This window comes from Numenius arquata, chromosome W (assembly GCF_964106895.1).
Source record: "Numenius arquata chromosome W, bNumArq3.hap1.1, whole genome shotgun sequence".
Classification (NCBI taxonomy): Eukaryota; Metazoa; Chordata; class Aves; order Charadriiformes; family Scolopacidae; genus Numenius; species Numenius arquata.
Genome location: NC_133615.1, coordinates 1,783,126 through 1,798,562, shown reverse-complemented (window position 1 = coordinate 1,798,562; position 15,437 = coordinate 1,783,126). Strand labels below are relative to the sequence as shown.

Genomic DNA, 15,437 nt, shown 5'->3' with positions numbered 1-15,437 from the left:
GGTCTTGTCTTGGTGTTAAGTAACCTTGCAGCCTTTAATTTGAAACAAACAAAGCATTTAAAGCCGTTCTTCTCCGGGGGATTGTACGGAGCGCTACTAAATTGCTGAATATTTAATAGCTAAACGTGTCGCAGACCCTGCGGTCTGTCCCCCAAATGATAAGCTTTTTTTTTTCTTTTTTTTATTAAGTGAACTTTAATTGCTTAATAATTGGGTCTTCTGTAAGGAGAGATGGGGATCCTGATATAGGCTGTGTGGGAAATCGGAATTGGGGAGCGCTTCCAATTAAGTTTCCGAACTAGGTTTTGGGTTTAATGCAGGGGAGAGGGGCATCTTGCACCCCCTTTTTGGCCATCGCAGCGGATCTGCACCGTTTAATTCCAGAGTCCCCTCTCGGAAAGTGACTTTGTCACAATGTATTTGTTGGTCCGTTCCCTCGAGCCGGCTCCCGACAACCCAAACATCTGCGTGTAGCTTCAAAAAACCGTCTTTAAAATAAATGGGCGTAAACCAGGAGAGCCCTAAAGCCCCACTGGTAGTTTTAAAATCTCGTATATTATGGTCCTGTGGAGAGATGGATGAATTTGCCCAGGGAAGCTGTGGCTGCCCCATCCCTGGAAGTGTTTAAGGCCAGGCTGGATGGGGCTTGGAGCAACCTGCTCTAGTGGAGGTGTCCCTGCCCAGGGCAGGGGGGTTGGAACTGGATGATCTTTAAGGTCCCTCCCAACTCTAACCCTTCTGTGATTCTATGAATTTTGAACGTAACCATGGGAAAAGGTGGGTAGTGTCTTTTCCTTGGGAGCAAAGCAAAAGGGTTTTTGTAACATCCTGATCTGCTATGTATTGATTTTCTGATGGTTTTTTTTTTTAAGCTTTCAAAGAAAAAGGGCTGGGATACCTGCAGGAAGGGAGATGGGGCAGAGACAGGGCAGGGGGATGGCGAGAGGAATAAAAGGTCACGCCGTGAATCCACATTAGGATTAGGTCACAGAATCACGGAATGATATGGGGTTGGAAGGAACCTCTGGAGATCATCTAGTCCAACCCCCTGCCAAAGCAGGGCCACCCAGAGCAGGTCCCACAGGAACGTGTCCAGGTGGGTTTGGAATGTCTCCAGAGAAGGAGACTCCACCACCTCTCTGGGCAGCCTCTGCCAGGGCTCTGCCACCCTCACAGGAAAGAAGTTCCTCCTCATGTTGAGATGGAACTTCCCATGTTCCAGTTTGTGCCCGTCCCCTCTTGTCCTGTCCCTGGGCACCACTGAAAAAAGACTGGCCCCATCCTCCTGACACCCACCCTTGAAGTATTTAGAGGCCTTGATCAGATCCCTCCTCAGCCTTCTCTTCTCCAGACTCAAAAGACCCAAGTCCCTCAGCCTTTCCTCATCAGAGAGATGCTCCAGGCCCCTCAGCATCTTTGTAGCCCTCTGCTGTCCCCTCTCCAGCAGTTGCCTGCCCTTCTTGAACTGGGGAGCCCAGAACTGGTCCCAGTGCTCCAGATGGGTACTGTGCTAATGGTCAGTCTGCGCTAGAACTAATACTTATTGCTATTTTCCTTGCTTAAGGAAGGAAGCTGTTGGGATTATTGACTGGATTTCCGAGGAAGAAAAGCCCCTTTATGGTAATTGTTTTAGTCCTGGTTTTTACAGTAAAATGTCAGATTTAGCTCTCTTTCCTCCTGGAAAAGTCTGCAGTTTTCAACAGCTTTCCATCACTGTTCACACTGCGTTTATCTTCAATTTTATATATATATATATTTTAATTGAAGTGTTGAAGGCTTCTATTTTCTAGCTTGCACCAGCTTTGCTGGGGGTGAAAAAGCTGTTACTTGGGCGTCTGTGCCAGTAGCTTGGCTGGAAAGTAGCATCCTCGCTGGAAGGAGGGTGGAGGGGGTCGGGAACGACTGCCTTTTTCTTCCCTCGCTTTGTTCGTAAGGATAACGTGTAAACACAATAATTAGGAAATACCCCATCCCAGACATCATCGGCTCTTTTTCACGGGTGGAAATGCCTTTAAGAAGCCTTCGCTGAGCCAGTTTGTCTTGCTAAAGGGTTTCCCTGCTACAGCTCGTCGGTTGGGAGAGACCTCATCCTTAGAGATCCTCTGGGAGACGGGAGCATGGTGTTGGAGGAGAACTGAGACAAGAGGTGGGGGGGGCCAAAATCACACCAGAAAGTAGGCGTTCGAACCAGGGAATGAATGTGGGGCTCCCACTCAAGTGGCTTTTCCAATACGCGATCATTCCTCAATACGTTGAATATTTGGGTGGCGTTTTAACGTCTGGAAAGTCAAGGGCTTTATTCTTTGCTCGCTCAGTTCAGCAGCAGCCTCTACTGAGAGCTCCTTCTTGAAAGCCTGGCTGACGTAATGTAAATGGTGCTTGGTTCCTATGTACTTTTTGGTGGCTTCTAGTATTGTCTTTGAAGTTTTTCACTCTATCACCACTTGGTGCATGTTTGCACACCCTTTTGAGTGATGGTATTTACTGGTAAGGTGAGCGTGCCCAGCCGGGCTGGGGGCTGGTGGAGTCATTTCTAGGGGACTGGGCAGGACTAGAGCCAGAGGAGGTCCCCAAAATATGTCCACACCATCTCAAGGACATCCCTGGTCCAAGCAGTTGCTTCAGCCTGTCTTCTTGATTTGTCCTTCTCATGCTTGGCTGGAAAGAGGGCTGATTTTTTCCTTTCCTCTTCCTCTCCTCCAATAAAGTCTGGGATCTGGACATCGTCTTTCACTTGTACTTTGAATTTTGCAGACCATGTCCTGTCCTGGCCAGGTGTTTCTCCTGTCTCTCAGGAAGGACACGGCCCTTGTGCTTTTGCACCGAGTGAGTCCGGGACATCTGGGGGTCGTGCAATTAAAGCTCCCAGCTCTGTTCTCCTGATCTCACAAATTAAAAATATTCCACGGAAAACCACACACAGGCCATTCTTCCTTTGATGTATTTGATTATGGGCCCAAATAACTGATTTAGCAGAGGCTTTTGAGAGCCTTTTTCCTTTTATTTGGAAGGAAGGAGAAACCCGGCAAGATGGGACTAACATTTGCCTAACCTGCCGTAGGTTTAGTGGCTCTTCCCTTTGAACGCCGCCCCGTTCCGAGCAGTTTGCATTCCATGATGGGCCAATCTGGATCTTGATGAAGTTGATCCTCAGTAGGTTTGTTACTCTGCGTGTGTATAACACATCTTTTCTTTGCTGTTAACGAGCGTGATTTTACAAAGGCAAGCGTTAGTCACCCTGCCATTAGAGCAACCTCCAAGTAGTTTTCAGAATATCGCCTAATTTATTTATTTATTTATTTATTTACTCAGGATCATTAACAGATTCCAAATCAGCAGGGAAACAGTGTCCAAATTCTATTTTCAGCAACTATATAATTGCTTTTTTTTTTTCATTTGCTTGTGTTTGCAGGACCACTGAGGTTTCTTTCCCAGACAGACTCTGTCACGGCTTTTGCCGGAGACACCATCCTGCTGAAGTGTGAAGTTGTCGGGGAGCCCATGCCTGTGGTCCACTGGCAGCGAAACCAGGAGGACTTGTCCCCCAGTCCCGGTGACCCACGAGTGGCCGTCCTGCCCTCCGGAGCTCTACAGATCAGCAGGGTTCAGCACGGGGACAGCGGGATCTACAGGTGCCTGGCGAAAAATCCGGCCAGTTCGAGAACTGGGAATGATGCCGAAGTCAGAGTGCTGGCAGGTAAGATCTCTAGGATCCTTCTACACCACCTTTCTCTCGTCTGGTCGCGTCCTTTGGTCCTCTGGAAGAGCAGTAGCTCCTCCTGGGACAGCTAGGTTGATTTATCCCACTTCCTTTCCAGTTACTTCTACAGGCTTCTAAGTTCTTCTTCACATGGAAGAGCCTGGAGACCTTTAGAAGCAGTTGGATGCAAAGGTGAGGAGTTGACACCGTAGGAAGGTATTCACGCTACCTAACAAGTACCAAATTTAGATCTGTAGGAAGCTGGTCTCTATTCTACACAGTCAACAGAGAGAGAGAAGTACTTCCTATCTTGGAGCACCTCTGGAAGAGCTCCTCTCGCTCCGTTGATTGGAAAGGCAATCTGGCGGGACTAGCTGCTGAATTGACCTACTCAGAGTGAGGTTGCTTGGATACTTCCATGCCTGGTGTCATCTGCCACGTTGGCCAGAGCGCAGTTTGGGATCTGACACAGTTCAGCTGTGACAGGGAATGTTCCTAAATACAGTGCCAAGTGAGCATCTTGCTCTCCCTCCTAATCAACTCATCGGCTAAATCGATGGTTCCCCACTGCAGTTACGGGATCAAGAACTGAGCAGCAGAAGAATGGTTTGAAAAAGGTATTGCTGAAAATTCTCCTTCCCTTCTAGTTCTGCACACTGACATGTAACCACTAATTAAATGGGACAGAGATGTTGTAGTTTTAGAAATTTTTTATATATGGATTCTCTAGACGAATGTTGTTTTGCGTGATTTCTCCCCGAGAGGTAACTGAGCAGGACTCTCAGACTTCGAGATGGTCTAAATGCTATAGAAATCAGGAAGTTCGGGATCAGTCCTGGGGAAGTGTCCGTGTTCCAACAACGTGTGAAACTTGATGAGTTCATCCTCACTTGTAGGAGTGGTTTATCATAGCTCTGGGTTTTATTGCAGTGGAATTTGGGGGGATTACAGTTCCTTCTGTGTTTGCGATTTGATGTCAAAAGAGACAAACTAAACCCCCACAACCTCTAAACCCAGGATTACGAACCAAAGCCGTGTCCTCGCTCTCTGCTGCGGTAGGAGGTATTGATCCTTTATGGAGCTGCAAAGCAAAACAACAGCCAGAAAACTCATCAACAGAGGAAGATCACATCACCTGGAGTTCCCTGTGGGTTTTTCCCTACCTTTTTGGGGACCAGAGTTTGTGCCCCACCTCTGTAGCGTGGACCTGTTCCCCATGTGTTGGTTTATCGAATGGGTTGCCCAAGGTTGGCTGCTCCTGGGGCTTCCAAGGTCATCGTGAGCCATAGAGCCCTGTGCTGTCCTTATGGATGGAGCAGCGCTGAGATATTCCTGCCTCTGTGTTTATAGAATCACAGAACTCTTTGGGTTGGAAGGGACCTTAAAGACCACCTAGTTCCATAGGTAGGGACACCTCCCCCCAGACCAGGTTGCTCAAAACCCTCTCCAACCTGGCCTTGAACCCCTCCAGGGATGGGGCAGCCACAGCTTCTCTGGGCAACCTGGGCCAGGGTCTCTTATTAATGGCAATGAGAGCCATGGGGGGGAAAAAATCACATATTTTTTCAGATGCCTTGATTAAAATTAAAAAAATCCCCAAACTTTGTATTTTAGGCAGAGCTGGGAGATTTCTCTCAGCTCCTCAGAGTGTTGTTAATTTGCCATTTGTCTACATTTCTGATCGTTTGAGGACGGATTGATGTTTCTTCCTTTTCCCAGTTTCGGTCGTTAACATCCTGGCTAAATGGCCTCTCTCAGGCTGTCTATAGGAGAGAGGGGAATTAATTTATCTTTTCCTAGCACGTTAAAATTTTTATACCAGGGAAACACTGGAGCAAATAATGAGGAAAAGAGATAACAAGGAACTAGTGGAGTCCGTCAGACTTTGGCTTAGGGCAAGCAGCACAAGGTCTCGTTTCTGAGCAATGCAAGGAGACAGCAGCTCTTATAAGAAATGAGTGGTGCTCCTGAAACAAAAATTCAGATCTTATTGAGCCTCTTGGGAGGTTTTGTTCTCGTGCGCACGCTTTGATGGTTCGGAGCTATCTGATACTTGGCCGCTAATTCTGCCTCTCCTGTTTTCAGCTCGTCGGTAGAAATGTGTCTTCAGTTGCAGCTCTCCTCTTCCATAATTAGTGAAGGCAGAAAACTCTTGTTGGCCTTTTTCCCCTGGTTAGTGAGGAGAGGAAAAAAAAAAAAAGTCTTAAATCCTATTCAAAGGAATAGGCAACAAAATAAAACTTAAAAAAAAAAAAAAAAGGGCAGGTAGTATGTCATAATTCTCTATTTTTAAAGTGCTGCCGCTTTTACAGAGAGCGGTTGTGATTTGTTTGAACACGCAGCTTATCTGTCAGGATTTGTGGCAAAACCGACCGCCATCTCCGGCAAATAATGTCTGATCTTCTCTACGGCTTCCAAAGAGAAAGCAAGAAAAAAAAAACCCAAAAAAAACCCCCAAAACGAGGGATAAACATCTTTTGTCATTTAGGTTTCTTCAGTCCAAGCGCCCGCGGCTTAAATATTTGATTTGACATTATGGCGGGTCTGGAGATATCTGTATCTCCTCCTGATAGCAAAAAAATTCATCATCCAACAGGAAAAAAAAAGGTTAAAAAAATGAAATATTTGGATGAAGGAATTGCTGGTTTCCTGGACAAAAATGTAAATCTTGCCCTACCTGACCCAAGGCTTGAACTCGCCACGGAAATGAAGGGATAGTCGAGCCTTCGACCTCTGTAACAAAGGGAAATAGTTTGTAGGTGCTTAATGTGTCTAAAAGGTGGGGGACAAGGAACTGGGCACGAAGTTTTTACTTTGAATAAGTAAAAGACGCTTTAAAAGTGACTCTTTTCTTACGTGTAGGAAAAATTCTGCCCGGGGAGGCTCTGGAAGGGGTGGATTCTCCCCCCCCCAGCGCATCAGTAAACGTATTTTACAACCAGCTCCAGCCTCGCTAAATCCTCCATCGGCAACCATCCGCCTCTGGAAGGACACAGGCCGCGCGAGAAAAGGGTTTGTTTTGAAGAGCTTTTAGAGAAAAGCCCAACGAAGCTGAGCGAAACTCTTGAGGGGTTGATAATTTGTCAGGTTTTATCTGTTGCTCTTAATTTTACGAGTCGCCATTGCAGCTTCTTGCAGAGAGCTCCTTTCAAATTAACATTTATTTTTTTCCACCTTTGTATCTTCTCTTCTCTGGGGTCCAGATGCTTTCCCCCAGGTGAAAAGTTTTCAGCAAATAATGAAAACACGAGGAAAAACATATTCAGATAAATACATCACAAAATGATACGGGGTCGGAAGGGACCTCTGGAGATCATCTAGTCCAACCCCCTGCCAAAGCAGGAACACCCAGAGCAGGTCCCACAGGAACGTCTCCAGGCGGGGTTGGGATGTCTCCAGAGAAGGAGACTCCACCACCTCTCTGGGCAGCCTCTTCCAGGGCTCTGCCACCCTCACAGGAAACAAGTTCCTCCTCATGTTGAGATGGAACTTCCCATGTTCCAGTTTGTGCCCATTTCCTCTTGTCCTGTCCCTGGGCACCACTGAAAAAAGACTGGCCCCATCCTCCTGACACCCACCCTTGAAGTATTTATAGGCCTTGATCAGATCCCCCCTCAGGCTTCTCTTCTCCAGACTCAAAAGACCCAAGAAGTCCCTCAGCCTTTCCTCATCAGAGAGATGCTCCAGGCCCCTCAGCATCTTTGTAGCCCTCTGCTGTCCCCTCTCCAGCAGTTCCCTGTCCTTCTGGAACTGGGGAGCCCAGAACTGGTCCCAGTGCTCCAGCTGGGGCCTCCCCAGGGCAGAGCAGAGGGGGAGGATGACCTCCCTCCACCTGCTGGTCACACTCTTCTTGATGCACCCCAAGATGCAAGTGTAATTACTCTGATTTTTTATTTTTTTTATGTTTTTTTTTTTTTTTAAATTATGGGTAGTATTTGGATGGATCATGAAGAAAAAACATTTTCTTGTTTGGGAAATATAATTTCCTAAGATGTCATCTGTTGAAGTCAAATTTGAAGACGAAGCCAGCAGCGTGAGAGCCTGTAGACGTGCCATCGTCTGCCCACGTGTATCCTTACAAGGTAAATTCCTAGTTACACGAGAGCCGTGTGAGAACTTCCAGCATCTGGATTTATCCCAACCGAATACCGTTGCTGAGGTCACTTCATAAGCCAGCTCTAGTCTGACCTTTAACAAAAAAAAGGTTAAATTTAAAATGCTGGTTAGTAATCCTGCGGAATGAGCTGTGTGTTGCCTCTCTCGATAAATCTGTTTAGTGCTTAAGTAATCTGTTGCATAAGAATATAAATATCGGGTTTCCTGTGTTATAGCACCTTCTCTGGTTGGAAATAAAGACGGATGATGGATGGACAGACGTACAGTTGGTGTGTCCTCTTAGCTTGAGGCTGGTCCCAAAATCAATGCAATCACAAAAAAAATAATTAATATTTACTGAATAAGAGCTGTGTGCTCTGCACGCCCTGGCTGGTGGCCACGGTAGGGTTTGCCTTTATTAAATATGCAGAGACGTTTTGGTGATTTGCTCTAAACGGGATTGGTTTTAGTACTTGGATTTGGAGTGCAGATGGAGTTCAGAACAAGGACCTTAAGAACATGATGAGGGTGGTGAGACCCTGGCCCAGGTTGCCCAGAGAAGCTGTGGCTGCCCCATCCCTGGAGGGGTTCAAGGCCAGGTTGGAGGGGGCTTGGAGCAGCCTGGTCTGGTGAGAGGTGTCCCAGGATGGAAATGGATGGTCTTTAAAGTCCCTTCCAACCCAAACCATTCTACGATTCCATGATGTATTTTATTTCTGAAGGTATTTGAAAGTGTAAGTTGTTACTGGAAGGTTCCTGGAATAGGAGTAACCTTACGGAATTCAGGTGACTTGAGGATGTTGATGTTGCCTCCTGTCAACCAGTGGACTCTTAGCTGGTTTGCAAATTTGGGGATGGAGAGAAGAACAGGGTGTAGTTCACGTGAAATTTATCACTGATTCTACTCTCAAAATGCAGTTCATGCAGGATTTCAAACCAAAAGGGACTTTGGTGGTGTTGGAAAAGCCTTTGCATCCCTGCTTTGAAATCTGTTTTATGCCAAATAGTGGCAGTAGGGCTTTAATATGGAGTATTGCATCATCGTCGTCGTCATCATCATCATAAACTACCGGTGACTCTTGGTGACTGTTATAGATCCTAAACATCAGGGATGATGCCTGCAACTGCAGGTTGCATCCAGGTTTGGTATTTTATAAACTTGTAGGTTTTGCTTTGGGTTTTTGGGGGGGGGCTCTTGTTCATTTGTTCATTTGATTTGATTTTATTTGATTGCATGAAACACATCGCTTTCTTCTCTGGCCATCAACCCACTTTGCGAGAAAAAAGCCGACCCCAACCGTCTCCTCACCACTACGTTTTGTGAAGTTGTGTCTTAAAGCAGAAGAGAATTCCCCTGCGCCGGGAGTCAAGGCAGCAGAGAGAGAATTTAAGGGAAATTAATCAAATGGAATTGCAAATATATTTTATATATACAGAAAATAATATTAGTATAAAACTGAAAGAAAAGGCAGTCCTTGATTGAACCCCCCCTTCCCCAGCAGTTTGGTTAGAAAGAAATGAGAAAAAAAGATGTAAAAATTGGAGCAAGCGATCTGATAATAGTAATTATGAATTAAAACCCAGGATTCCCGGAGAGTCAAAGGAATCGGCGACATGGAAGATGTCAAGAATTTGTAAAGTTCAGGGTACAATTTTTTTCAAACGTAACTGAAATAATATTTATTATGAATGGGTGCAAGTGGTAGAACTTGTTTCAGTATTTACAAGGCAGAATAGTTAAAAATAAGCCCAACTAATTTTTGAAAAAAATATGTGCTTGTATGTATGATGTTGATTATTTAAAGATATTTTTATATTTAAAAAGAAAATAAATAAACAATTTAGTACTATCTTGACAGGAGCGGCTTAAAAAGCTTGTCCAAACCCAGATGTTTTCAGGTCATTATATCCAAATAAAAATGTAGCTCCTGGAGGAGCTGTGAAATTCTCAGGACCATTAACTCCTGCCTATAAATTTTGAATACTGAAGTTTCCAGCGGCGTGGAACAAACCAGCCAACCCTTGAGGAGCTGACGGGTCGGTCAGGCCGGCGTCTTCGAGACACAAAATAATAGGATGGGCCATACAATTAAACCAATTAAATACCCGCGTATGAAAAGAGAGGATGTCAACATAATGTTGATGATGATTTGTAGCGTTACAGTAGATTTCTGGGAGGATTTCTTGCCTTGCTGCTTCCTCTCCATTTTCAGGGCAGAGGATAATGTAGTTGTGGAGCAATTCCTCATTCTATTTCAATTTTGCCTCTGAAACTTTAATGATTAGAAAAAAAGCTTCCTCTTTTTTGTCTTGTAAATCCAAACCAGCTATGTCCCTCCTCCCCCTCTGCAGTAAGAAATTTTATATTATTCTTTTATCTAAGGATCTCAAAGAACAAGGCAAAGGGCTGTAAATATTTTTGGCTTCATTATGGATGAGGAAACTGAGCATCTCGCAAGAAATCATCGTTAAAGCTGGAAACAGGACCCCTGATGTATAGTCTCACGTTCCAGCAGCGACTTGGCACATTTTTCCTTGCGTTTTACTTAATGTATTTTGAAGTTACTACAGGAAGAAGAATTACCTTCATGCCCCCACGTGTGTCGGTGCCGATGTTCCAATCTTTGTGTGTCCTTATTATTTAGATGCTCCCGGTCCTGTCGTATCCCAGAGCTCTGGGGTTGAGGTTTTGGGGAGGAGGAGGATGGAAGCAGAAAAATGCTAGTAAAAAAAAAAAAAAAAAGCAAAATCCCGAAGTAGCAACTCCATTCGGGTTATACATTTTAATGCATTCTGTATATTGAGAGATGGGTATCATTTTAATGACTGATTTCTCTCACGCCGGTCACACACAACCCTGGCTTTCTCATTGGGATTAAGCGTTCAGCCTCCGGGCGCGAGGGGGAGATCAGGGTGGGGAATCCTGCTGGCCTTTCTTCACCCCCAGCGGAGAGCAAAATTGGGTTTTATTCCATTGAAATCTTTCTCTCTTTTAATCGAATTTAGAAACGTCGAGTATTGAACACTTGGAGATAGTCCGTCACATCAGTGTCACGTTAAAGGCACCTCAGTTCTGTAAACTGCAATATAAAAACCGCTGCAATAAGGCAATAAAATGGTACCATCAAAGGACAATATTATCCAAATACCTTCAGAAGAACTTTCCTGTGTGTGATACGATGGGAGTCTTTCATCACTTGAACACCCCTTCCAAATGGAGTGTGGCACGGAGCTGAGATGCCATACGACCGGATGCAACACGTTTTTATGAAAGAGTTTCCTTTTTTTTTTTTTTTTTCCCCATCTATAATGTAGCTAAAATACTGCAGTAATGTTTTTCTCCTCGAGTGCCGAAGAGCCGTGTCTGTAGGGCTGAATCCAAGCGAACTTCGTTTGCCTCGGAAGACGGAAATGAATTGCATCGTCTTGAGTTCCGCTTGGTGGGAGAACAAATCCATCCCCAGCTCTTATCGATGCCCATCGACACAAATCCCGAGGGCTTGTTGAGTGAACGATCGGTGATTGATTATAAAGTTTGCTGGTAAAATGTGCCAGAAGCTCTGCCTTTGCCATAAGAATGAGAAAAACATAATTCAGGACCTTTCCCTGCTGCAGAATAGATGTATGTCCTTAGTTAAATCACAAAATATCCCAATTACTCCTTTAGCCATCTCTAAAAAGGAGATGAAAAGACTTATCCTAATAAGGCTTTGTGAAAGTATGTATTTTTTTTGCAACTAGTGTGGTGTTCTTAGATATCGGCGTAATGGGGACCATCGAAATCATCTACTCATTTGCAAATCCTATTTGTGGTTTTTGCATTTCAACTACGTGTCATTGATTTAACGAGCAAGGGAAAATATGTGTGTAGCCGTACGTCGTTACTGCGCACCGCGCGCTCGAGAAAAATGCTAAATACGAAAGGAGAGGTTTTGCTTTGTTTGGGGAAAATAACTTCTTACAGCTCACTGCTTTATAATTGGATTCAAGAATGAATCTGTTCATTCTTGAACGTTATTATATAAAATAGAATCGACAAATGCCAACAATGCGGTGGGTTCAGGACAAGAGGGAACGGGCACAAACTTGAACGTGGGAAGTTCCATCTGAACATGAGGAGGAACTTCTTTCCTGTGAGGGTGGCAGAGCCCTGGAAGAGGCTGCCCAGAGATGTGGTGGAGTCTCCTTCTCTGGAGACATTCCAACCCCACCTGGACATGTTCCTGTGGGACCTGCTCTGGGTGGACCTGCTTTGGCAGGGGGTTGGACTAGATAATCTCCAGAGGTCCCTTCCAACCCCGTAACATCCTGTGATTCTGTGGCTGCTCTGAGGGCTGGGAAGTCAACATACCCCTTATTTCCGGTGTCAGGTTCGGAGGGTGCAGGTGGTGATGGGATCAGTGGTCTTGAAGTGGGAGCATCTCACTCCACATGGACCCAGGTGAGGAGTTTCCTTGAAAAGCTAAAGGTAGAGAAGACCAAGAGGTGTCCCGTCACCTCCCCAAGGATGTGACCTGTGAGCTCAGGCCCCAAATGACACGGTGGTGCGTAAGAGATTAAATCACAGCCGAAATGATGTCGGTGACTCCAACGGAGCTGGGGCTTCATGCAAAGAATGTCTCAGCTGCTGAAGCTGGCCCATAGTTGCTTGATTATGGTGTACAAGTACCTTGTCGGGGAGAATACACCGAGTGCTCTTTAATCAAGTGGAGAAGGGCTTAACGAGACCTCGGATATCTTTATAATCAAGACCGGGTGCCTTCCTGAAGGACGCACTTCACTGAGACAGGCTTTTGAGCTCTGGATGGGTGTGATTCTGAGCCCTGGCTTAGACAAGAAACAAGATTTAATGGCCCTTTGGTCTTAAAATCGCTTCACTCGTTTTTCCTTTCTAATGGAAAAAAATCTAATTTTCTGGCCCGATCTCATTTCTCGGCTGGAAATAACTGGTTGCACTGGTGCAACAGCGAGGAGTTTTATCAGATAAGTTTGAACCCAATACCAGATATTTCTGTGTGTTAGGATTTTTGCAACTTCGTCTAATATCCAGCTCTGAAATTCCTTTTATTCTGGATGTATTTGGATAGTATTTGATGTATGTATTTGGATGGATGTATTTGAAGAACCCTTTCAGCCAAATGTATTCTCCTAAAACCTTCGCTTTCAATTATCAATCATCTCCCTTTTCTAACTTTAAATTTAATCTTCATTGATGTCATTCCCCCTGTATTTTTACTGCTGCCGCCATCTTCTGTCCTAACCAGGAGCATTATTTTAATCAGAGACGACCTCTTTGTGATTTCAGGACTAAGTGCTTTTGAAGGGAAGGAGACTCTCCCATATTAAAATCTGGATATTATTTATAGATTTTTATTTTTTGTTTGCTTTCTGGTTTTGCACAGCTGTTTTCATCCTTGGACAACTGACTATTTTAAAAAAAAAAAAAAAATCAAAACAAACCCCCCAAAAAATCAACAAAAAAGGTTTTCTGCTAGTCGACTACCACGTATCTAATTGCATTCATTAAGGTATTATGCGTAATTTTCAAGAGATACCGTGCGATTCCCGGGCCAAAGGCATCGCTGTGAAGCCTTCACAGATGGCACCTTTGAGTTGTGTGTGACAACTCTGGCATCAGTTGCAGGTCCCGATGGCTGGAGGTTGCGTCTCCATCTGGTTCCAGTGCGAAGCTGCAATATGCTGCTGTCGTAAATCCCTAAGAAACCCACGCAGCGAGTTACAGTTTTGTTCTACTCGTGTGGGAGAACCGGCTGATCGCTTGGAAACGATCCTGGAAGATCCTTGTAGCTGTTAATTTGGTGGGAATATTCAGTTATATTGTGGAATTTTGATGTTTGTGTCGGGAAACAGGGAGTCGTGTTTAGTGGCCGTAGTCCAGCACATTTGTTTCAACATCTGTGATAAGAAAATGAAGTCATTTTCAAGAGAAGGAACAGACTCGTTAAAAAACAACCCCAACTGATTTCCTGGACTCTGTTTGCTGGTATTTCAGGTGCAACAGGTGGGATTTGGGTGTAGGTTGTCACCTGAAGACGGGTTGTCCCCTGGTCAGTGGTGATGCCCCCGCGGCAGAGGCGGAGATTTAGTCCATCCTGAAGCAGGACACCTTCGGTCAGGCAAAGGAGAATTTGGGGCACTCATCTTTCTACTTATTCCTTCTCTATTTTTCAAGTTATTTCATTCTTCGTTTTCTGTGTTTTGCAAACTTGAAGCTTTTCTTCTCTTCTCTCACCTGCCACATTTATGAACTTCCCTCCTGCAACTCCAAAATAACATCGTTAATCCAGTACCACTCTTCACCTCATCGCGTATCTCTCTCTCTTTTCTCGCCTTCTGGGCCTTTTCCTGTGGCTTTCCAAGACCCGACTTTAATACCAGGCTACGAACAGTCCTTTCTCACTTTCCCCAAAAGCTGGTATTTTTCTACCCTCAAATTGCTCCCTTGGGTTCGACCTGTAAGCGGCTCCGAGATTGCCATTTGATACGCTTTTTATACGTCTCTACTGTGATTTTTCTATTTTACCCATCAGTAAGAATCTGTGAAAGCTGCGGTCTCTCGGGTCCGTTATTGATCACTCGTTTTATATTCCCCATCCTCAACAAAAAGAAGGTGTTTTTTTTTTTTTGTTGGTTGAGGGGAGATTTTTGTGCTTTGTTGTTGTTTTGTTTTGTTTTGTTGTTTTTTAAATGGATGATAACTGTCTCTTTTGCTCTCGTAGATCCAGGTTTGCACAGGCAGCAGTTTTTCCTGCAGCGCCCGTCCAACGTGGTGGCCATGGAAGGGAAGGATGCTGTTCTGGAGTGCTGCGTTTCGGGGTACCCCCCTCCCACCTTCACGTGGCTGCGAGGAGACGAAGTGCTTCCCCTCAGGTAGCCCAGTCCTTCGTGGGTGGCGTGGCTGGCGCTACGTTTCCTTGGGAAAAGTACAAATAAACCACCGAGTAACGCTTGAAATTCGGGGGGCTGGGGAGATTTGGTGGCCATGAGATTTTCCTCCTGGAGGTGGTCCATCTACGTAAAGTTTTTCTAGGACCTTTTAGAAATAACCAGAATAAGAGAAGAGGAAGAAAAATAATATAAATACTGCATTCAAATGATTGTCTTTATTTGCATGCAATTTTGGGGAAGAAAGAAGAGAAAATAGAGGTGGGGAGGAGGTCGCGTTGCAGTTTTTAGCCAGGGGAGGTTTAGGATGGATATTGGGAAAAATGTCTTCACGGAAGGGGTTGTCAAGCCTTGGAAGAGGCTGCCCAGGGCAGTGGTGGAGTCACCATCCCTGGAGGGATTTAAAAGCCGGGCAGACGTGGTGCTGAGGGACACGGGTTAGTGGTGGTTTGGTCAGTGTTGGGTTGATGGTTGGACTCGATGATCTGAAAGGGGTTCTAATTGACAAGCGGCTGAATATGAGCCGGCAGTGTGCCCAGGTGGCCAAGAAAGCCAACGGCATCCTGGCTTGTATTAGAAATAGCGTGACCAGCAGAAGCAGGGAGGTGATTGTGCCCCTGTACTCAGCACTGGTGAGGCCACACCTGGAGTATTGTGTCCAGTTTTGGGCACCTCAATCCAAGAGAGATATCGAGGTGCTGGAGCGAGTGCAGAGGAGGGCAACGAAGCTGGTGAA

The 15,437-nt window shown here is 45.2% G+C and overlaps 1 protein-coding gene across 1 annotated transcript in view; it reads left to right on the top strand.

The window, feature by feature from the left end:
- The window catches only part of LOC141476561 (netrin receptor DCC), a 581,575-nt gene that overhangs the window by 280,947 nt on the left and 285,191 nt on the right, over positions 1–15,437 (top strand). Inside the window, exons 3-4 of the mRNA XM_074165252.1 lie at positions 3,413–3,697; positions 14,536–14,686. Of these exons, the coding sequence (XP_074021353.1) occupies positions 3,413–3,697; positions 14,536–14,686 (436 nt within the window). The remainder of the gene's footprint in view (positions 1–3,412; positions 3,698–14,535; positions 14,687–15,437) is intronic.